The sequence below is a fragment of the Grus americana genome, chromosome 9 (genome assembly GCF_028858705.1).
Source record: "Grus americana isolate bGruAme1 chromosome 9, bGruAme1.mat, whole genome shotgun sequence".
NCBI lineage: Eukaryota > Metazoa > Chordata > Aves > Gruiformes > Gruidae > Grus > Grus americana.
Window position 1 is genome coordinate 29,192,000 of NC_072860.1, and position 25,479 is coordinate 29,217,478.

The 25,479-nt window shown below is 38.4% G+C and overlaps 1 protein-coding gene across 5 annotated transcripts in view; it reads right to left on the bottom strand.

Moving 5' to 3' along the window:
• Positions 1-674: 674 nt before the first annotated feature.
• The window catches only part of RNF13 (ring finger protein 13), a 41,835-nt gene continuing 17,030 nt past the window's right edge, over positions 675-25,479 (bottom strand). For all 5 annotated transcript variants that reach the window (XM_054835491.1, XM_054835496.1, XM_054835495.1 and 2 more), the window contains exons 5-10: positions 23,965-24,052; positions 22,090-22,180; positions 20,746-20,851; positions 16,862-16,955; positions 3,820-3,900; positions 675-2,153 (exon numbers count right to left, since the gene is read on the bottom strand). In XM_054835491.1, coding sequence (XP_054691466.1) covers positions 1,789-2,153; positions 3,820-3,900; positions 16,862-16,955; positions 20,746-20,851; positions 22,090-22,180; positions 23,965-24,052 — 825 coding nt within the window. In that variant the 3' untranslated portion in view covers positions 675-1,788. The remainder of the gene's footprint in view (positions 2,154-3,819; positions 3,901-16,861; positions 16,956-20,745; positions 20,852-22,089; positions 22,181-23,964; positions 24,053-25,479) is intronic.

The window sequence follows — 25,479 nt, forward strand, 5'->3', positions numbered from 1 at the left end:
CTTAGGAAGTTTTCACATTTGCACATAACTAGACACGTGCAAGTTGAAGTGGAATTTTACATGGCAAAAATATAATACTACATTGTTTGTCATTAACCCCATGGATTGCTGGTTTGAAGATGAATCTTTCTTTCATTATTATCCTTTTACCACGCTGCATTCCGAAAAATAAATTTTCCCTGCCCTTAGCCAGTCCCAGAGGATTGATTTCCATTGCCGGGTTGAAGGAGGGTGCAGCTGCACTGTGTATTAGGTCAGAAGAAAGAAATGAAACGCCCCACCTGTAATCGCCTCAGCCCAGGATGTGGCATTGCCCGACTTGCAGAACGCAGGCTCGCTCACAGGCTGCAGCTCTAAAGGCGCTGGCACGGTGGGCAGGAATATTAGTACCGCTCTGGTCTTCCTCTCTTCCCCCCCCCAAATTACATGTACGGACCCAGACTGATTCAGACTTCTCCTCAAACTAAAAGTGAACAAAAATGAAGGTTTGCTGTGTAACTTAGTCCTCCTCCATACAGTATTGATCAGCACAGCACTTTGTACCACAATGCCCAGCACAATGTGGGTTAATGTTTACTAAGGGATCGTTAACAGTTCCATGTTCTGGAACCTTAGTAATAAACGTAGAAGAGTACACAATGAATGTACGTAATGCAAAAGTTCAGTAAATTCCATTTGATATGTAAAGTGGAAAACATGTTTATTAACATTCTTTCAAGCTTTCCTTATTCAAGGCCATATAAAAAAATCTCTGCATTTTGATTATATGTATGTTTTTACTTTCTACATAGTTACAGAGGTATTATATATCATTTACTTTTTTCATGATACACTGGTAAGTACTGAGTTCTGTTAAACAGTTATAAGCACTTGTTTTCAAATCAGGTATTTGAAAAGAACAATTTTTCTATATACATAGTTTAGCAGACTAATGCAGCATAAAATGCTCTTTAGTAAGAGGTATATGAGTTGAGGATCAATAGAATACTTACCTACATTATTTTTCTACGTGGAACAAAACCTCTGTTTTGGTCACCCCCCAACTCCCACGTTATCACTGGAAACCAGACTACGCGTAGTAGCAAGTAGGGATAATTGATGTGTTTATGGTGGGTCAGATCGTACCTAGTGAGCTACTCAAACTGAACATATAGTCTAAGTTTCCTTATCCTAGGAATTGCTCGATGGAAACTGCTTAAACTTGGCTACTGTGGCAAATTCCAAAGGACTATTTGGAATCGCTGCTTTGAGATAAAAGTGGAATTTCTTCTGCTTTGTTTTGATACACCAGCATATAGAATATCGATCTGTTCTACATTTTTCTTTCAGTAGTGGTGACATTTTTTAGGAAAACTCTATACAAACATGCAAATACATTTTCTGTTGGGCTTAAAGGTAACACATACCATACATGTAATAAATATTGCTATCAGTATGACCCAGTTGTAGCTACAAAATTGAAAAAAATTACTTCCAGATAAATCCCGTGTCAACAAGATACATTTAGAATCTGTGTGATATTTCTATTGATATAAACTATTAACATTGTTCATTAGCGTTGTGAAGTCCAGTTAAACTGTTCATTTTGAGAAGACAGAATGTGTGACTGAATACCTGAATCAAAAATAAATCTATCTGTAACAATTTAACCATAGAATACTACATGAACTGCTGCTCCTACTGAAGAAACTGAATGGATTACAGATTAAAATATATTCCCTACATAAAGGTTTGTAAAGTATAGTCTTAAGAACGCTTTTGTTCATACACTATTCATAGTTAGTAGTCTCAAACAGTATTTGCCACTCTGTACTCCCTTTCATCATTGGGCTGTAGCTGAACCACTACGCTTTCTTCGTTCATTCCATTTTCTGCATCACTGCTATCAATATTGTCATTGTCATCTTCCTCATATTCTGAGGACTCGGTCATGTTCTGATGGGAATGAGATTCTGACAAAGCCCCGAATGACTGAGTGCTAACTGAGGCTAACGGTCTAAGCAAAGGAGTATTTTCAGATACTTCATTCTCTTCTTGACTACTGTCTGTTTCGGAGTCAGAGTCCCCCTGAGAAGGGACCACTTTCTGCTTACATACAGGACATGTTTTTTTTGTTTTTGTCAGCCACGGGTCCACACACTTGCAGTGATACGCTGTTAAAAAACAAAAAAGACAAGTACATCATTATCTATGTAAAAAGGACAAATTGTATTTATGCTGAATTGTGTTTATGGTTAGTAGCACAGGAGAATTTTAGAATTTAACTCATACAGAGAATTTTAGTTAGAAGTTTGTTGGCACGTAGACTGTCTATCCTTATGTACAAAACATCTAATAGATTAGGATCTCAACCACATGGATATATGCAATAAAAACCTGTTTCCTCTGATGAACGGATCTGAGAGCAGTCCTGCAATGGGCCGCATTTGATGAAATAAAGTTTAAAAGCTTCTTGAGGAATTACAGCTGCCTTGCAGCTGACGTGCCCACCATAGTTATCCTCATAACACCTGTAACCTCCACCAAGATTGTATCAAAGCACCTTGTTATTAATAAAATTACCACACAATTTTGCGGATTTTAAAGTAGGTCTACATTTGGAATTGCAACTATACTGCCCTTGTTTAAAAAAAAGTGTTTGAAAGTGTCTTTCTTATGGTATTAAAAACTTAGCTCTATTTATTAACAGAGACTTCTATCTGGCAAAGAGCGAGGTATTTACATGGGCAAGCACGTTGGGTTTGGTATCTGTTCAAGCACATTAGCAGCATGTTCTCCACAAGAACTGACAGCGGTGTGTTGTTTTGGTTTTTTTATTTTTATTTGTCAGCAATCTTTGATATTGGCGATCAGGATTAGTTAACTTTGCAGTCCCTAGCTGGGACAGATTCTATGGATCTGTTCTTTCTCCTCTGAGAACTCCTTGTTCGTCAGCCTGTTTTGAAATTATTTGTTGATGAATGAAGATCTACAAAGCTCGGTCTGTCATCCGCTGTGCTCACTGTGCGTGTGAGGCTGTAACATCAGTTGCCTTTTAACCTGGGTAAAACCGCACCCAGCCAAAATGATTGTAATACAGTTAACGTACAGGTAGAAAGAGGGTCTCAAGCTAGGAAGAATGAATTCTCTTTCCTGATAGATTTTATACAGCTTTTATTAAAAAAAAAAAAAAAAAGGTTTAAATTTAGAGACACTCTTGGGCCCAGGCCTCTTCCAGATTTCTAGGTATAAGCTCTTCAAATACTTCTCGTACTTGCATGCAGTTAAGAGCAGTCTTGTCTTGTGGGTCGATATGTATATAGATGTGCTTTTGCAGTGGGCTGTATTTGGGAAACACTGTTCCGCCAGTGCACAACTTGTCACAGTAAAAAATATCCCATTAATTTTTGTACTGACAACGTTGACTTCCAAGTGCAATCAAGGCAGCGGTCCATACGGCTTCAGACTACAGACTATATCCCTTCATCCATATCTCTGTGTCGCTAATACCTGATTACGTTTTATGGTTTGCCTTGGAGAAAGTGAAAGCCTTTTTTTTTTTTTAAATGTAAAAGGTAACTCTGGAATGTGTTTCCCTATTAAATACAGACATTTAGGGGACAGCATCATGCCCAGATTTTCTTTCATGGGTACATCCAAAGAAAAATGCAAAGTGGGAATGCTAGCTCTTTGTGCTTTTAAGAAGAGGAAAAAAAGTTTGCTCTTTTCCCAATTTGTATGTGCACTCCTGCATGTTAGCAAAAATACATTTTATAAATCAAACACATTCACTGTGATTTACAGACATGGTGTTTTAGAGATTAAAACACAGGTGCTTACCATGAGAACATGGAAGGATTCTCAGCTTGTCTCCATCCTCATATTCATCCAGACAAATGGCACATACATCGTATTCATCTCCTACAGCACATAATTGAGAATTGGATTAACTTTAGAAGACTGCAACAGACCTTTCCAAACACGTGCATGTAGGTTTCTCTTGGTTAGTTTTACAGGCTGAAGAAACTATTACATAGTTGACTTTGCTGTATTTCTCTCCTTATTAGGACTATGAGAACATTCGCTTTCCCTTCAGGTTAATAAAAATGTTTTAAACTGTGTGCAGTGCTATCGCCATAATATTCTACCATTCTTATTAAAAGTAAGGATTTAAAATACAGGATTTGCTTTACTATACAGGAATTAATATATTATTGAGAAAATTCAGGCAGAAAAATAACAACAAAGACAACTGGGTAAAACAGAATAATAATCAAGAATGATAGTCTAGTCACAGGAAGACATTTACACTATTTTGTAATTCAAACCTCACAAATAAGATATACGTAACTGACAGTATTGACGTTATGTACGCTGTTGTGATACATTATATGACAAAAATATAACCACTTTTTAGAAGTCAATTTATTCATGTTTTGTTTTTATCAATGGCTTTACAACATGGTCCCTTCATCAATCCAAACAGTTCTTTACAACTTCCTGGAAGATGCTGGCCCTCTCAAGTTTGCAGTTACACCAGCAGCTTACGTCCTTGTCATGGTTTAACCCCAGCTGGCAGCTCAGCCCCACGCAGCCGCTCACTCGCTCCCCCACAGTGGGACGGGGGAGAGAATCACAAAAGTGAGAAAACTCGTGGGTTGAGATAAAGGCAGTTTAATAGGTAAAGCGAAAGCTGCGTGCGCAGGCAAAGCAAACCCAGGAATTCATTCACCCCTTCCCGTGGCAGGCAGGTGCTCAGCCATCCCCAGGCAAGCCGGGCTCCATCACACGTAACGGTGACTTAAGACAAACGCCGTCACTCCAAACGTCCCCCCCTTCCTCCTTCTCCCCCAGCATCACATGCCGAGCATGACGCCATACGGTATGGAATATCCCTGGGGTCAGTGGGGTCAGCTCTCCCGGCTGTGTCCCCTCCCAACTCCTTGTGCACCCCCAGCCTACTCGCTGGTGGGGTGGTGTGAAGCAGCAAAGCCCTTGACTTGTGCAAGCACTGCTCAGCGGTAACTAACACATCCCTGTGGTATCAGCACTGCTTTCAGCACAAATCCAAAACATAGCCCCATCCAGGCTACCATGAAGAAAATTAACTCTATCCCAACTAAAAACCAGTAGAATCCTTTTCAGAGATGAAGTTACTGCAAACAAAGTTGTAAAATACCACAATTTTCAATGTCAATGTTCTCCTGTGTGTCCTTGAATATTCAATATTTAGATGGATGTCTTATCCTGTCCGTGGACACCACTTGAAAGAGCCTGGCTCCATTTTTTTTGCACCCTCCCTTCAGGTATTTATACACAGTGATGAGATTCCCCCTGAGCCTTCTCTACTCCAGGGTGATGCGTCCCAGCTCTCCCAGCCTTTCCTCACAGGAGAGATGTTCCAGTCCATCATCATCTTCGTGGCCTCTCACTGGACTCTGTCCAGTAGCTCTGTCTCTCCCCCGTACTGGGGAGCCCAGAACTGGACACGGTACTCCAGATGTGGCCTTACCAGTGCTGACCTTATTCAAATTCCATCTTTGTTTCCTTAGCTTCAGAAACTTAAGTCCAATAGCTTTCATCCTTACCAACATCTGGTACAACTGCTGGAGCTAGAACACTTTAGGAAATTCAGCAGAACTTATTCCACAGACGTATACATTCACTATGTGTGTGCGTGTGTGTTTCTCGAGACAGCTGAAGGCTTTTGCTCTTCAGCCTAATTCTTCAAAGGTGGCATGATATCCCAAATAACACCACTTCTTTCAGATCTCTTAGTTCCATACATATATAATGCTTTTCACAGTTATATATACAAAAATATACGTATTTTTGTTGACAAAGGGATGAAGAAACTGGTGAAAAGAACAGCCTAGAGATGTTGGCAAAAGACAAAACAGCAGCAAGCAGAACAAAGCAGTGAGAGAACAAAAACAAATCCATGGTATGTTTCTTAAATTTAAATCGCCTCCCTCAACACACATGGACTCAAAGACATCCCTCTTTCCAGGCAAGTCAGGAAGTCTTGAACATTTTGGTGCCTTTCTTGCCCCTCTGACTCTAGGATTCTCTTCTGCGAAGTATATACAAGGCTCAACAGAAGGGGAGGAGAGTGCCTTCCCAGAGTGGCCCGTAACATAAATTAGGGCACTTAATGAATGATAATGTAAATAAAAAAGAGGATCAAATATAGCATGGTCATAGTAAAAGGCAGACAATGCCTTTGCAAACTGATTTCTAGAAATAAGAAATATGGCACATCTTATCTATGCAGACTTTGGTATAACATTCAGTAAAGTTCCGTGTGTGAAATGATTGCTCCTAGTCAGTAAGATTAGCAAGGATTAGTAGAGGGAGCTGAATAAATGGAAGTTGCTATTGGTGGTATTGGAAGAAGTTCATGAGGCTGGAGGAGAGTTACCAGTATTGGCTTTTAACAAAATTTCTTTGGAACAAAATTGGTACAAAAAAACCAAGGAGCATATAAATTATACATGTATGAGACAATTAAGTAAGCATCATCAAGAGGGTAACTGCGATAGCACAGAAAAATCTGTAAATCTGGAATAATGGTACATGAATGAAATTCAGTACTATAACATGCAAGTGCATCCATTTAGGGATTAGGTCCTTGGGAATTTTTTTATAAACTGAGAAGAAACAGAGTATACTGGTTGATCACTACAGTTTTCCAAATGCAATACAACTGGGAAAAAGAAAAATGCAACAGTAGAAAGCATCAAGAGTAGTCTTTCCAGAAGTGCTAAGTACTGTTCAGGAGTCTAATGTGGCCACTGCTATTATCGGAAGATTAATTCAAACACAAAGAAAGAAAGAGTATTATGATCACATAACAGAGAAGCTATCATGCAAGAAAAATTAAAAAAGACTGATAATTTAAATCTAACAATCAGAAGGCTGACAGGGGACTCTGCCTTCTCTATAAACAACACAGAGGACGAATACCTTGGGCAGAGAATAGAGAGAAGCTGGGGGGGAAGGAAGGAAGGAAGGAAGAGCCATCATCTAACCAGGAATCATAAGGCTGGAAATGAAAGGAAAACTTGACCATTGGAGCAGTGATATTCTAACTACCCTTTCAGGACCATGAGAAGGCAATCATGATAAAGGGCCAAACCTCCCCCTCTCCCCAAACCTAGTTTTAGGTCAAGGCTTTAGGTGTGTGACACAGGAAGTTCCCCCCCAAGATGCTGTTCTCTTAGGAGATGGAAATGGACAGCTTAATCCTAGAAGACAATGGAGGGAACTGAAACTAGATCCCCCAATTCCTAAGACTGTCAATTACTAGGCTATGTTATCAAAGGTGAGTAGTGCAAAGTACATCTTTTAAAATAAAGAGTAGCTACATTTCATTTTGAAGGAGCCATATTTCATTATGTGTCTTGTGAATACTCACCTGACCAAGCCCTGAGAGGGACCGAGGCAGTGAAAGGGTCCCTTGCTCTGACACGAGCTGGGCTGGGTATCAGCTCGGCGCTGTCACGGTTGGAAGAGTTCTGGCCACGTGCACAAAGGCACTACATCTGCAAAAGCTGGTGGACTCTTCTGTCACACACCTCTTGCAACTTACACACAACCAATGCCGCTACTCACTATTTCCACATGGTGGTACTTTTAAGCCATTAGCATTTTAGACAACTGAACCTTACTGTCTCGACACAGCCCAGTACTTCTGTACAGTGGACCGGCAGACTGTCCAGTCTCTTCACAAGCAGCAGCCTGCTAGGGCTGCACACTCTCCTGACCACGAAGCATTCTTTAGATGCCCAAACTACAGCATACCAGACTAAAAAAATTAACAGGAGGAGAGGCGGGCTGAGGCAGACTTAAGTCCTCCTTGTCACACGGCTAGAAGCACGTGTGCCAGCAGACTGCACGGCAAGCTCTCCGATCACTTGACTAACACACATTTGGTTGAGGGACCGGATAGTTACGGGGTCAAATGATCCAACATCCTATCATAAGGGCAGTCATCTGCTCAATATGTGGTGCCTGCATCCTGGTTATACACTTTGTGATAAGGAAAGGCACCAATGACAGTGTCTCAGAAAAAAAAAAAAAAAAAGGTTGTATGGCCCACCTTCCCCAGAGGATGGACACCCCAGATACAATATCCTGGAGGTGGCCCCAAAGAACTACATCAATCTCTCTGCATATTTTGGCTAAGTATTCGTAATTGCAGTCCTAGCCCACTCAGCCTGCCTGTTCCCAACCTGTACAACCTTCACAGCTGCTTCTTAATTTCCCAGTGCTCAGTAGTTTACATTTGCATTATCTTCAAGGCTAGCTAAGATTCTGGGTTTTACCATACAGCAGAGGAGCTAGGGAAGTAAGGAAACGTGGATCCCATTAGAAAGCGTATTTGCAGAGAAGGTTCACTCTCTCTTATACCAAAATATACATGGGAAAAGGCATGCAGTAAGGCAGAGACCCCTGTAAGAAAAATGAGGCCTCTGTGATCTTGTCACCTCAAGGTAACAGAAAGAAGGGTTGAGATGGCGTATCTCGTTCCCAGTGCCCCTCAGGGCAGCTTTCTCCATCTCCTCCCAACCTCTTCCAGCTCCTTCCAAATTCCACCTAATCTGAGCCCCATCCATCCCACAAGTGTCACCTCATCAGTCATCCTCACAACTGAATTCTCCACTTCCATTCCCCACAGTGTCACCTTAATCCTCTCCCAGTAAACTTCTATCAAGTCTTTTCTGAACTATCTGCTGTACTAAAACTTTATGGTTGCACGTCACTCCGATTTGACATTGGAGATGTCAGATTTAAGTGCATAAGACTGAAGCACGCTAGGGCTAGAGTTAACGGCCACAACAAGAATCTCTTACTAAGTTCACCTTTCAACATACACATATCACGCACAGTAATCTCTGTGACACAAGACTGTTTAGCACAAATTTAGGTTTTCGTTTGGTGGTTTTTTCTTTTAATAGCAATTCCAGTATTACTTCCCAAAGCACTGTCCAGACTACATACACGAGACTGAGATCAACTAGGGACAAATCAGAGCTACAGTTCACGCTCCAAGCTTGTTCAAAAGAGTTGATGTAATACACAACTTGTCAAAGTGTTGTTCTGGGGAAAAGGTGGAAAGAATGGGGTAGATTTCAATAACGTGTAGCTACAGCAGGCCCACATTTGGGTCATGAGCTTACCCTATGTTATCAGGAAGCTCGCAAAAAACCAAAGGAAGCAGGTAGATTTTGCATTACTCTGAAGAGACATCCTTTCAGCACAGAAGCTCAAACAGCAGCAGAGCTTTCCCTTTACTGTAGTGAAACTACACGGCAGGAGAGAATTTCTGGAAACTCAGCTGAAAATTTGGTTTGATACTATGCTGCTAAACCCAATGCTTTTCTATAAAATTAGCTACATTAGGTATTTAGAGTCAGTCTTCAAAGAAAAATTAGTTTTCTTATGCAACTCAGCATGGTGGTTCTGTATCTGTTTAATACATGCAAGGAGACTAAGTACATCGCAGTAGGAAAATTAAGAGCTGTGCACCAGCAACGAAGGAGCTGAGCTTTCCAAGGAAGCTGCAGAAAGCCAACAGAAACAATGCTGGTGACTCATCAGTGAGGTAGAGGCACAAAACATTAATTGCTATTATCAGCTCAAGTTTTGAGTACTACATGAAACTCAGTTTTTGGGGAACGAGAATCAGCAAAATTAAGTTGTTCAGTGACAGAAATGAGGCAAAGAGGTACTATTTTTCTGTTTATGTGTTCAGAATAAGATCATTAATAAATAAAGCACAAGTGTTAAAAGTTCAAGACTTAAAGTTCCAAAAAGCAACTTGACCAAGATTTTTCATTAACTGGGTAACAGTACACTTCACCAAGAAAAATAAACTTTCTCTACAGATGTTAAAAAAAAATCTCAAGCACTTTTAATTCCTAGATGTAGGAAACTGTCAAATAAATGCAGTGTAACAGCTCTTCCCATTTAGTCTGTAAAGAGTCTTAAACTTGCATGATTAGTCTTGATCATGTTTAAATACTCTCTCATTAAAAATAATAAAAAAACAAACAGAAGAATTAGAGTAGTAGACTAACAGCACTCATATATTCACATAGAAATAACTGTGGCATCAGCTTTTAAATAAGGACACGGCTTATATTCCACATTACCAGAACATAAGCAAGTACTTCTCTGCCTTGATTCAGGATTTTTGCAAGGCACCTTATTCAGATGTTAACAAACGTGAGCTAAGAACAGAACCAGATAATTAACAATAGGACTGTTTAATTCATCTGAATTTGTGGTTAGCTGCATTATTAGCAGGTGCCTTTTGCATCATTCCAATGTCGAAATACCATTGACTGATGTAAAAAAATCAAAATCATACAGGATTGATTTTGGTGGTTCAGAGAATTATTTTACTATAGAATCCCATATTGTTGTGCGCACAATTCTCGGAAGTGTACAGCAACTGACATTCTGTAGACATAAGAATTTTCAGTATAAGGCATGTTCATGCAAATAGTTCTGTTCTGGGCTTTTCTAAAGGTGCTGTCATTTTTTTCTTTAAACACATACAACGCCTCATGTTGTTTATCTAGAATCTCTCTTCTACAGCGTAGAAAATATGGAATAGCATCTTACACAGGGTCATGACTGTTACGTGTTGTTATTCTGCTAAGTTTTTTTTTTTTAAGGACTCCAATATTTCAAAAGTACTATACACAACATTGAAACTTGCCATCTATGAGGGATGAAAACAGTAAGAACACAAAGCACGTGAAGGGTTGTCCATTGTGGTACTAGGTATATATCTGGAAGGTGGTAAGGGAAGTATACTTGCATACAATTCTTTTCTTGCCTCATTCATAAGGCTTGTTCCTGTATTCTGTGTGCAACCTAAACTCCCCGAATAAGCAAAGGAATGCAAAATGAGCCTTCCCATTTTACCAAAATATTGGTTATGCTTTTTTTCCCCTCATATTTTATGACAGTCATGACAATTTCTACTGAATCTACTACCTTTTGCCTGTGACTAACACTTCATTTTTAAAAGAGAAAAGCAGAACAAAAATGTCTAACCTTCCTCCCTTCCAAAGGTATAAACCCAACAAAATATTTTAAATAGTACTCAATTATATAGCAGGTACAAACCCAAGGCACATAAGATATCCTTAGAAGGTGTGTTCTTCACATTATTAAAAGGATTTCTCTATCTGTGAGTGTAAGATGTTAAAAACTATTCACACCTATGTAATAATAGACCGATCTCAAATGCAGTACAGTCTTGTGTTACCTACTGCCAGACTTCTGCATTATTATATATCACACTAAGTAAACCAGCCAGTCAGCAGTATGGGTACAATTAACAAAGACACAGCAAATTTTTTAAATTACAGGTTTGCTAAAGCTAGTGTTTTGACAGGGAAAAAAAGAAGGGAGGCAAGACTGTAGAGATTAGTAAAGAAGCACATCTGCAATGTGCTTCAGTATCAGCAAAGGTAAATTATGGACATTAGTACATATGCGTGAATTACATTGCTTTCACTGTTTTTTTTTTTTACCAGAAAAATAAAAGGAAGATTAATAAAAAAATCATAGTATTGATAGAGCATTGCAACATTAACTATTTGATTTCTGCAAGAGCACTGCAAAGCAGTAAATATTCTCAATCCTATTTTATAAGGATGGAAAAGAAAGCAGACACAGATTATAATTATTTCATCTTGGTATAGAGTCAATGAGAGTAAAAGTTGCAACTCAGGGCTTGCCAGTTCACAGGTCTATTCTCCAAATAACAGAAATCCATGATTAAAAGCAGTCCCTGCAGGGGCTCCAGGAAAGCTGGAGAGGGGCTGGTGCCAAGGGCAGGGAGTGACAGGCCAAGGGGAATGGCCTGAAGCTGCAGGAGGGGAGATGGAGATGGGATGTGAGGCAGAAATCCTTCCCTGTGAGGGTGCTGAGGCCCTGGCACAGGGTGCCCAGAGAAGCTGTGGCTGCCCCTGGCTCCCTGGCAGTGTTCAAGGCCAGGTTGGATGGGGCTTTGGGCAAGCTGGGCTAGTGGAGGGTGTCCCTGCCCATGGCAGGGGTGGCACTGGGTGGGCTGGGAGGTCCCTGCCCACCCAAACCAGGCTGGGGTTCTATGATAAAACCAAATTCTCATCTGTTTCCTAAAAAGATAAATTTCAGGGGCTTCTGTGGTGGCACAGGTGGTCTGTGAAATTTGGTTCATGTTATTTTTGTTAATATACATCATTCAACATAAAAGGCAAAGATGATGACTGTCACCGGAAAAATAACACTACCGTAATTTGACATTTCAGAAAATAAGCACAGTGGACATGAGAACCACTTATAAACAATTTTCCTGATAGTTACTATATAACAATAGAATAAGATAAAGGAAAAGCAGGAGAAAAAATCCTCATGGGCAGGTAGGAAAAGTCAGAGAGGTTAAATGGAGTCCATCACCGCCAGACCTACATTACTGAAGTACAAGTTTTTGTCTAATGTAACAGTGAAATACTTCAGCTATAGCTTTTTAAAAAATTACTTCCTCTTTTGCTATGATATTCCTTTTCTCTGTTGTTTCTATTAGTCAAACCATGTTAATGGATCATCTCAGAGAAAAAAAAACCCAAACATTCAAATACAGTTGTCTTTTTTCCCCACTAGTCATCCAACATATGTAAGAAAGTCCTGAAAAATGACAGCACGCTGTTGTTAAGTAGGCTTATCTCACTAAGGCATCCCCTAGCAAATGACCACCACCACTACGTGCAGTAGTAAAGCATCACATCCGTTTCTAAGCCAGGTAATTACAAAGTTTTCTCAATAAGGCCAACGCTAAAGTTCTCAAACGTGGAGGCCGCAGGTCTGACCGACAGCATATTGGCTAACTGCCACAAAGATCCTTCTCCGACTCTTGTCAAGGCCATGTATGCAGGCCTACCCTACTCAACCCACAGCCCCATCTTTCATTGCGCAGGCATTTGCAACACGCCCTCAGCCCAACTGCTTCATCTGCACCTACTGGATCCATCAACTGCGGTCCATCTGCCACATTTCTCCAACAGGTCATCGCACTAATTAATTAACGCTATTACCCAGATGCTTGCTCTCATCGTGGCTTGGGGAAGGGAGGCAAGCCCAAGCAGCAGCCCGGAGCAGACACACCAGCCCTCCTTAGAGCTGAGACCTGTGTGATGTCTCCATGAGTCCTGGAGCCTCCATGACTAGTCTCCAAGTTAGTTTCACCTCCATGACTACATGTCCCTCAGAACAGAAGATTCCATTTTTAAAAGGGACACTCTGCAGACATCTTTTTCTCAAATATCCATTACTGTATTTTAGAAGCTGGCTTAGAACCACCAAAAAAAAATCAGGAAAAAAAAGGAAGTATGGGAGCTGCTGCAAAATAAAGTATCTTGCTTAAGTAAACTGTGTATGAAAAGTCTTTAGCAAGCACAGTTATCTAACTACTTGGCACATATAAATAAATAAATATTTTTCAGAAACACAGAATTTTCCATCCACATATACATGAACTTGTGAACAGTGAAAAATGCAAAAGTAAAACTGCCAAGACTCTGGTAGACCTTATGACTTCTTTTCTCTATCACACCACAACTGTACTGTGCGGTCAGACAGATGGGTCAGTAATGAACCGCAATTAGATCAGTTATAATCCCAGTTGTACAGGGAAAAAAAAATCAATTTAGGAATATGTAGTAAACTGCAGAACTGCACTTACTCTGGAGCAGATTTTTAAAAGGCATTGAGATGTATCTATTTCCCGCTAATGCTCAATCACGTGTATCGATATGTACACAAAAATTCAATACACGATACTTATATTTTTATGTCTTTGCTTAAAATGACATGTACTCTTACAGCTTATTATTTGTCACATGTTGGGGCTTTCTTCCATGTGTACACAAAGCATTTCAAAGTTGACTGCCTAAAGTTGAGCTGCTCTTTCATATTTAAACACCTAATCAAACAGCTCAATTTTTAGAAGTCTTGTGGATGTAGCAGCTCCCAAATTCTGGACACTTTATCAGGTATCTAGACACACATTTACGATACTAACTTTCAACACTCGATGCAGAAAAAAATTGGTTCATTTATTTTTAATTTCTTAATATGTTTACACATTCCTCTCAGCATTCTATCTTCACTAAAATTATGATATTTTCTTTTCTACAGGAGTGAGAGGTTACGCTGTAATTTCACTGCAGTTAAGATCTAAAAATCTTTTCAGTCTTGGCCTATATTCCAGTTTAGTGTAAAGTTAAGCTAGCTTGGAAATGATAACACATATTTCTGACAATAAATTCTAGAATACGTACCAATTCACAAAATTTCTAAGCTATATTTCTTCCAAGCTATTGTTCTTCAGAGTATTGATTTGCTAATGATCAAATTACAGATGTCTTTTTTGCTGTGTGTACTTTTGTTATAAAGACATCATACAAAAGATATCAACTCCCACTGTCTTTTGTATGACCAAAACGTAATCCATTTTATAAGGAACCACAACAAAACTACCCCAAAACTCTTTCAGTGTAGAAAATAGATTTTGATATAGTGTATGCTGCATTCTGTGGAATTATTCAAAGGCGAGGCTTGTTGATTAGGACTCTGCAAAAATAGTCCATGCCACATCGTTTGTTACCGCATTCTCTCTCCCCTCATTACAGAAACATGAAGTGCGTGATCTAAAGCCTAGAGAAATCAGTAAAAAATTCCCATGCGGTACAGTGCTATTTGACTCAAATCCTATTTAGAGACGATTCATGTATTTTCTGTGTTAATTCTTTAGGTATGTCAGAGTGCAATCACCCCTATAGAACAATCATCTTCATTACATCATCATTTGCCTATCAACCAATTAAATTCTAGAAATCCACTAAAGCCAACCTTCCTTTAAAAACCCTTTTATAGTACAGTGAAACTATTTATTAGGCAGTGATTCATGATATAAAAACCAGTGCAAGAAAGAGAAGAACCAGTACCTACAGTGTCTTAGCTTCAGTATTTGACTAACGTTTCAATCTGTTTCAATACAGATTTTTAAGAATACACTGGAGACAAAAGAAAATCCAGCATTCCTAAAAACAGGATTATAGGCCACAGGAGTTGCTTTCACCTGTCCTTCGACAGCAAAAGGTAAGATTGTTTGGATATATCATCAAGAAGACTGAAGTGAATGGATTCCTACCTATCACAAAGAAGCATGAAGCAATGTATTTTTTATTGTAATTGCCAAAGGTAACTGCAAGTACTGGGGTCAAATTTTGTCCTTTTAGTAAAAGGACTTAAAGTAACATAAAGGATTAATTTCATAGCAGCAGAACTAAAGTGATCGTTTGCTTAAAGAAACTGAAATCCTAGTTGAAAAAAATAAGCTTTTTGTTCTGTTTTTCATAAGCCCCTGAATGCAGTGGATACCTGGATATTTACAGCCACGTTTAATTTACAATGACTGAGATCCAAACAATTCCTATTGTGTAAGATTAAGCAAAGAGAAAGAGGAAGGACAATGAGGAAAACAGCAATAAGGTATTTTCATGCTCTGGCTACTTAGTCATGTAATTCTGAGAGAGTTATTACAGAGGCACACAGTTAACTGAAAAACACGTTAACTGACTTTCTTGTAGCAACTTTTTCTTTGCAAATTTCTCTTTAAAGTACAACATCACTTACTTTGTATTTTTATTTTACTTAGATTTCATAGATAATCAAAAATAGTAAACAAAATCAACACTAGCTTTATTGGCTTAAGATAATTTTTCAGAGTTAATTTTAAATCCATAGCAATAGGTCATTATAGCAAGGTTCAGGCCAACCCCGCAAACACTTCCCCCCCTGAGGCTGAACTCACACTGCACAAATACTGTATCCGCTCAAACTGAACATCTGCTTTGTACAAAGTGAGAGCAATGTCATTAATAATGCAGGTTGGCTTTATCACGGGCAAAGAACAGTAAGTGGTTCTACCCTTGAATCCAGGCATACCCCCTAACACCGTCTTTGTGCCTCAGCAAATACATGCTCTATTGACATGTGTTACATAGTAATCAATCATTTCAATCAAGTACTTTTTCCACCTTTTCTTCTCATACCTTGCAACAGCTTGTATGAATGAACAGATGGTAAAATGGTAAGACATTTAAAAAACAAAATGGAGAAGAAATGTAGCAGGGTTTTTTCTACTTCTTTTAAAAGTAGACTACAACAGAGCAGGACTTAAGGCAGCTTTTCTATTCCACTGAACAGAGCAACTTACTCCAGCATTATTTCTCATCTTGTCATTAAAACTTGCATAAAATTAATCACTACAAAGATCACAACACCAAGTATGCTGGCATTAAATTTGAATCGCTCTTGCCCTCACAGAAATATTGTGATTGAATGAAAGGGCCACTCCTCTGGAAAAGGAGATAAACTATGCCCACAAGATAGTTTTGTTTTTATAGTCTCTACAACGTCAGGCAACTTATGTGCCACTAGTATTCATCAGTTTCCAGACAAATAATGGAAATAACGCACCACAGTGACTGACTGCTGTGGTCACTGTTAACGAGAGCAACAAGGAAGTTTTGTGGAATTTCTGTACTGATTTTGTGGTATATTGAGCAACATTTAAATTCTCAGCCACAGTCTGCATATGGCATCTGCTCTGCTTCCACTAAGGAAAAGTTAGTACTCCTCTATTTCAGTGAGAACAGGGTCAAGTCAAACTTTTTGTGTGCTTTCACTCCAAACTCTACTCTCTATTTCAAGTGTACTCAAAATTATCTCCAAAACTACAAACTCCCTCAATTCAGAGGTTTTTTTAGCGTTAAAAATAATGGGGTTTAATTAGTTAGACAAAGAATGATCCACTTGCCTTTCTTAAATTTATGTACAGGAAGTTTCTTAAGCTGATCCTTCCTAAGCCGATTCCTTCTTGCTCTGTGTCTGTCTTGCACGAATTTTGTGATCTGGAAACAGACGTAAGGAAGACAACATGAATAGTAAGTTAAAATAATAAGAGAACAATAGAAGTTTCAACTTATGAGTCTTTGCAGTAAGTTAGTCAAAAGAGAACCCCAGCTCAAACCGAATCACCTATTCCCTTGCCTGGACTCAAGGATGAAGCCAAACAAGCTTAAAGGATGTTCTTGATGACCATGGCACTTGAAACTGGAAATATACAAGCTTTTTTTGGAAAGGAAAGAGGAAAAGAAAAAAAATTATGTCCATACTATATAAAATAATGGCCATTGCTGCAATCCTCTACCAAGGTCCATGTACTACAGTAGGATGGCACGTTTCAGAGCAAAACATAATTCATTAAGTTTGACTGGTTTTGCTCATTATTAAGCTGTTTTAGAGGATTATTCTTACGTTCATCAGAACTGTTTTCATATTATCTAGATGTAGTTTGGGGAGGAGTAAAGGGGTTACTTCAAGCCATGGTTAGTTATTGTCTTCAGCTACACTAAAGATTCTACTTGCATTTTCTTAATAGTCTCTAATGATATTTCTGTTCAGTTTCTAATTCTAGCATCTGCAATATGACATTCTTTTTCAAATATGATGACAAACAAACAAAAAAAATGGCCTTAGCCAAAGCATACACACTAATAAGTCTTTTTAAATTTGCAGAGGTGCTCTACACCTACCTACACTGCGGATAAGGTAAACACTGAGAGAATATTAATATTATAAACAGCATTAATATCTCTCACTTTAGGACTGTTGATACACTTCACAACAGATTATTTTTTTAAAAGTATGAATGTATGTGTATTATGGACAAATACTATTAGGACCATTTGAAACTAATAGTTTTTTGGCAAAATAAAATTTATTTATCCTTCTGCATGACACCTGCATGACTTTCTAAGCATATTTGGATCTGAACTGTTTGTTCAGACTCTTTTTACCCCAGCTAAACAATGAGCTGTATGCCTAAACTGCAGCTTTCCTGCTGTAGTTCAGATAGTTAGTAACAATCGATGTGTCTCTCATTCATTTCTTAGTTAAAACAAGATTTCCTGAAAGAAGCAGGGCCAACACCACAAATGAATGAGGACCAAATCCAACCCGGAACCTCCCTGGGATCAAGTTCACTGCACCAACTGACTGTCCAGTGCTCTCGTCTACCAACATTTCTCTGTAAGGCCTCTCTACACTCAAGGGAATGAAGCAGTATCTCCTAATTTAAGCTTACTTAGTGTGCACTCAACTCCTGTGTCCAGGTCATTGATAGAAACATCGACAAGAACTGGCTGTCAAGTTGAACCCTGATGAACACCACTAATGACTGCCTGCCAAGTCAGATGTCACCCCATTTATTACAGCTCTTTCAGCCTAACCCTTCAGACAGTTGTTCACCCGTCGTATTGTGTACATGTCTAGCTTTATGGTGGACATTTTGTCCAGAAGGATGCTGTAAAGGACAGTATCAAAAGGTTTGCTAAAAAAATCAACCCAAAACCCAAACCAAACAAACCAAAAAAACCCACAACCCCACACATCCACTGCCTTCCCTTTGTCCACTAGGTGGATAAAAAGGATATTAAGTTACTAAGGCCTGACTTTCCCTTCATGAACCCATGTTAGCTTTGACCGATGACTGCACTGTCTTTCAAGTATTTTTAAATAACTCCCAGAATAATTTTCTCCATAATTTTTACCATGCAATGAAGTGAGACTGACAAGACTGTAATTACCAGGGTCATCTGTCTTCATCTTGAAAGCAGGGCAGATAACATTTAGTAGGTTCAAGTCAACTGGGACCTCTCTGATTTCCAAAGATTGTTGACAAACAACCAAGAGAGGTCTCACAATAACATTGGGCAGCTCTTCCAGTACCCAGGGAAGAACCCCATCAGGCCCCACAGACTTGCGTGCACTCAGTTGCAGCAGCAATTCCTGTAGAGGTTCTAAGTCAGCTGGGAGCTTATCACTCCCCCAGTCACACTCCCTCCAGTCCAGGGCTCCAGGGGTCCCAGGGCCCACCACTGGTGTTAAAAAAAGACAAAGACGTCCACTTCATTAGCTTCTCCTCTAACCCTTATCCAGAGGCTCTGAGCCATTTCATCCCCAACTGCAAGTGCTGTACAGTCCAACCCCTCCTTCACACACAGTGCTACCCCTCTGCCTCGCCCATCCTGCCTACCTCTCCTGAAGAGCCTCTAACTGTCCATCATAGGACTCTTCCCACTAGGTCTCACTTAGGCCAATGATGCTGCAGCTCTAGGAGTGAACCAAAGCTTCTAGTTTGTTCCTCGTACTGTGTGCATTAGCCTACCCACATTTCAGATGTGCCCCAGTGTACTCAGTATGTCATGGAGCAGAGTAAAAGCCCTCACCAGCACACCGTCCCTCAAACATTGTCATGCCACCTCATAGCTTACCACTACCGAGCCTGATTTCATCCTGTTCCACCTTCGAACCTGTACTACACACTGGAAAATGCTTTCAAATACCTCCCCCTTTTTTTCTCTCACAGTTTAACATGGGCCGTGTAGATGGATTTTGGCATTTCCAACATTGTATAACCTGTTTTCAAACCCCTCCAAACATCTGTTCCAAATACATAGTACAGGTAACCCTGACTTGCAGACATACAATAATATAATTTTCTCCCAGTTCCTGTTTGGTTTTTCTCTACAACATGATTCTAAAACATGGAAAGAACCATTCATTTAGCACTGACTACCTATTGACACTAACAGAAGACAAATTCAGGTCTCTCAAAGCCTTTGCTTTTATAACTGGGACATATTTGGAAAACTGAATTCTTAATAATAGTTTACAGACATGCCCTTTTTAACATTTCCTCCCAGTGCATTAGCAAGGAAATTGGAGATGAGTTTAAATGCTTGAGATTTTCCTCACCAAATATTTCCCCTTTTCATATCTAATCCTACCTAGCATCTGTTTATTCCTTTTGGATTGCATAGATGGTTCTTCCCTATGTATTTTTTTTTAATCTGTTAACTCTCCAATTCACACATTAGGAAATTAATTCAGAGTATCAGCAGCGCAAAAGAGAGTATTTGCAATTCAGAGTATTTGCAGTGCAAAAACCACTAACACAGAAAGAAATATTTTTAAGAAAATGTTGTAGAACAGTTGATGCATTACTTGATTTTTATCAAAAGGTAAAATAATAAATTGGTCAGAGACCAGCAGAGATTCCAAGAAGCGGGATGCTAAATATTCTCAAATAATACATAGCTATGCTATTTTACCGTTTATAGGAGACACATGCCCAACTGAGAACCTCTATAGATAACGTATGTGGTGTATGCTATATGCTGTATATATAGCTTGTTCTGAGCTTGTTGAGTAATTACTATACCTGCAGTAACAAACAGTGAGACCTGCATTGTGGAAGAGTGGGGCTAACCTTTATTAAGCAGTATGAGGTTGATAAGGTGGGACGTACTGTCAGTATACGAGAGCACAAGAACAGTTTATTCTTTATGGAGCAAAAAAGAAAGCGCTTATGCAGTGGAAGAGTAGCAGTGAGGACAGTTCTTTGTAAGCAGGTACGTGCCAGGTAGAACATCCTAAGGGCTCCTGATATCCCTTTGCCAAAATTCTGCACCTGTTTATTGTACTGAGAAAATAAAGGATTATAGGTAAGCACGGTACAGGTACGTACAGTACACAAAGCTTTCACTGTTCCTTTACTGTCTAGCTTCATTTAACTTCAGTAGCAGTTCTATGATGATTTGTTTGAAAGAAAAAAGGTCATTAAAAGAAGGAACTTACCATAAATATGACGATGAGAATAAGACAGATCCCTACTATTATTAGGAAAGGGATTAAGTAGTACTCCAAAGGAAGACTGAACTCTGGGATTAACACAACATGGCCACTGCGGGGAGAAAAAGGTAACATTTCTAAATAGGTTAGAGCTTAATGAACAATGAATTAAAGAATAAATGCAATGCAAAAAACTATTAAAATAAAAGGTTATCACTGGACACACTGAAGGAATACCTACTTGTGCACAACAACATAGAAAATTCAGGTGATAGCTGCATAATGTAGAGCCAATTAAATAAAAGGATAAAGCAATGTTTTAGAACATTTTTTGAGTTAAAACTACTTACTGACTTCAATCCTGAGTAAATCTAAAGCAACCAGGAAAACAACCTCATAGCTGCTTTGATAGCAGAATGAGAAAAATATAACACGGCTATGAAAAGATACTGTGAAATCATTCTTATTTACTAAAGCATTTTGGGTTATATTGGAGGTTTAGTTTCAAATCATTGATACTTAAGGAAGGAAAAACCCCATTATTACTCTGTTGGCACAAGCAGTCAGAAACACCTGAGAAGGTACAACGTATAAAAGCGTTAGTAGTTCTATAACCACTACTCAGGTTGAGCCACACTTTACTTATCAAGTAGTTTCATCAGCAAGGTGTCTACTTAAGAATGACACAATCTAGTCCTTCTGATTAATTTAGTAAAAGGATGGCAGAGAGACCTGAAGAAGAAAAATCATTAGACTAATAATATGAAACACACCTCCTTTTCCATTCTATTCAAGGTATATATTTTAACCTTCTTGTTCTCACAATGCTTTTCTTTTTAAACTTAAAAGCAGAACAGAAGCTGTGCAAACCTAATGATGCATTCCATTAGAATCATCTTAAATGCATCCTGCAGATTTACCCAGCATAGGAAGTGATCTCTGACTTGCTCTAGGTCTATTAATAAGGATGATTTTTTTTTTTATAAAGACCAGCATCTGACTTCAATGGGAACTGACATATATTGTAAAAAGAACACACTCTTAGATATGAAATATGCATTCTCTCACAAACATTTCTGTGATTCGTGGATCATTACCTAAACTCATGTATTTAATGCTATATGAAAATGAAAGGAGTAACATTTGATAAATATATGGTAACCTTCTTGCAGTAAAGTATTTTATATTATTTTTTAAAATTATTTCTGCCCATTGCTCTCAGGCACAAGGTTTCACCAGGAATGCCTATAGCCTCTATCATCACAACATCCTATTTTAAATCCACAAATATTAAAAAAAAAAGGCAATGACTTAATAAGGAATAACACAGCTGCATGTGAGGTAACTTACCCCTTTTCATAAGTAAATTCTTCTTTAAGAGAATTAGCTGATGTCTCGCCAATAAAGACAGAAGGAATGTCAATCTTCTTTAAAACCTCAACTGTATAAAAAACCCAGGAAAATAAAACTATTATTACACGAACACTCTATGGGCACTCTTAAGACATAAGACTTGAACTTTATGACACTATCACGACATGAAGACATATTTTAACATAATGACATATACTGATGCACATGCATGCTACATCTTCACATCATATAAGAAGCAGTATTATCTTTCCTACCAAAATATCTAGGGTCTTCATTGCAGGTATAGAAATCAAAATTCTTAATGGAAAATTTAAACAGTATAAACCAAAAATATTTTGACAAAAAAAGAGAGGCATCATCAGAGTAAGTTTAACCAGAACATCAATTTTATTCAGAGACTTCATAAAGTCACACAGCTTCATTGATTTCCAGAATTTCTGGCAACTTACATGATTTTATGATCTGGTACTGTAAATTTTAATTAATCTTTCTTCCCTCCTCCTCATCCTAAACATAAACAAACACACTGGAAACAGCTGTGGCTAGGAAAGGTCAAAAAGAAGAATGAAGAGAATGAACAGATCCAACATCTTTATTTCAGTCTCAAACTGGATGAAACTGTCTCCCCCTTCTCTGCTTACTAATGAAGGTAATAATAAGCTCGAAAGATGTAGCACAAGTAAAAAATTATTGAAAGGTAAATCCCGTATTCTAGAAAATCTCCTCAGCTTCACTTTATATTGATGTGCACACCTCTGAATTATGCCTCACATTTAAGGGTCAAAGTGTCCTGAGTTTAGTCAATACCAAAGCATTCAGGTTCCCCAAGGCAAGAGCATACATGGCTCAAGGTCACCTCACTACCCAAATCTGCAGTTGTTGTGAACTTGTTCTACATTTTGATTTATCAGTGAAACCTGAAAATAAGATTCACATGGGTTGGGAATTCATTAAAACCACTTTCAAATAGCTTTCCAGGCTACTTAGCTGCGTTTAGTTTGCTGGAAGTTAATTTCCTAGTTTACTCAATGGTGTTTCCACTTGGAAAAACTTTTTTTGTTCTCATTTATGTTCTTGTTTCGTATTGAGCAACTTAGAAAGCGGACAAAATAAAGAAATGCCACAAAAAAAGTTGTAACAGCACGACAGACCAAAAACCACATACCATGAAACAAAACCAACATTTTGACTAGATTACAAGATGTTCTGAACATATTCACTCCATGAAAGGTTAAAATCATAACAGCCAGCATCAGAGTCAATCAGAAAATGGTGGACTGGTCTCTAAACATTCTTTTTCCTACTGAAAAACTGAAAATATGTACATGTAATATGTATTCATATGAAATCAGAATCAATTTGCCCAAAGGAACAGAAAAAATGTACACAACAGTGCAACAACAACATGGAACCACTAACAAATACTAAAAAGTTGTATAAAGTTTGATTTCCTTCCAAAAGAGTAGCTTTTTTACTTCTCCTAGATTTCTACTTAATTAACAACACATCAGCTACTTTCCACAGTCATATAAATCTATCTCATAAATTTAACCATTTAACCCAGAGCAGCTGAACTAAAATTTAAAAGAAAAACAAAAGAAACAGAGAACATGCAAACTTAATGCCACAAATAATACACCAGTATGCATATATGTTCTTATATGAACATCTCCCATTTTAAAATGTTAAAAGCAGGAGGACTTCTGGTTGCAGTACATTTTTTCTGGGTTTTTTTGTTTTGTTTTTTAATGTGAGAGTTCATCATAATACTTTATACTGATTTTAAGACCGTACACTCTAGCGGGTGAAATGATTTTCAAACAGGAGAGAAGAAGTGATACCTGTACTTACTGTCGTTGGATCCCATGCTTATGAGGTCATCAGAATCAACATTGTGAACTATAGCTGCCTTGTATCCAGCTCTCTGTGCGTTTAAAACCTGTAAGGCATACAAAGTACTTATTAGAAAGACTGCCGCTTCAAAATACAGTAACCTGTCCTCTCTAAGACAAGGTACACTTTCAAGAAGTTATCAATATTACCACAACATCATTTGTACTTATACAACGTCACCTTTCAAAATAAAGTCATATAATTATTCTCACACTCACGTAATTACATTATTTTTCCAGAAAAACCATTCAATATTGACTGCAGACAGACAGCTTTTACAGGATTAAAAGCTTTCTATGGGCAGATAAAAATAACATTTAATCACAACTGAAAATAAAGGCACTAACTTACTTTGGTAAACTAGAAATTACCACTTGATAGCTCATGAAATCACATGAGCTTTCTGTGCCTTTAGAGATGTGGGAACATCTTACCTGACAGCCCAGGTATCAGAAGCTTTCTTGTGGAAAAGTACAAAATTATAAATATAGGTACAAAAGTACAAATATATTGTCTACAAGTGAAGCCTAAGGTCCATGTAAATGGCATTAGCTACAGTGACTATTGCTAATGTAAACGTAACTAAGCTACAACTATTCATCTTAGATATTGCTTATAATGCTTCCACAACAGTATGAAAACTCATCACGAGATACAAAAAGCACTAGAGAACCTTGAGGAACATTTGGCTTTCATCCCACATTTAACTCCTGTTTAAAACTACGTGATAAGCTTGGCAATAGCTGGACAGATTCGCCCTGAATTGAGCTAGTATGGGACATGGTGATAGCTTTTATGTCCACTTAGGTGCGTGTATTTAAGGACACTGTAATGCAAACACATATTTATGTAATGGGCAAACATACAACCGTTAAGTACAACTGAATGGAAGATGACAGTTTTCAATACCTTTGAAACTGGAAAGCAGTTGCAGCACTCTGATATTATGGTATCGTGACAGCTTTATTAACCAGTCGACAAATACCAACTGCAGCACCACCCTTACAAACAAACATACATACAAACAAATCTTACGGAACTCTGTCCTACACTAATTCACCAAGAGATCACCACCATCTCTCTTTTACAGCAGACTATCATCACCAGATCTGAAAAATCTGGGGGAAAATTTTGGTGCTGTTTTTCAAGACCTCTACCCCCAAAGCTAGGAGAGGGGAAAACATATGTGTGTATAAATATATGCACATACATACACATTCCCAACCCCCAATTTCACTTCTCAAGAGACAAACAATAATGAGGAACATGAGTTGTAAAGCTGGAAAACTTCCACTGTTGGTTTTTTTTTTTTTAAAAAAGGTTCTCTAGGTCAAGCTTCAAACATGAAGCCTTCCTACATGCTGCACAACAGCAAAAATAGGCAAAAGAAAAAAAGGCATGAGAATTTTAAATAAAACAGTCAAAAGTAAAGCCAAGGAAAGGATTAAAAGCATTGAACATCTACATATCCGA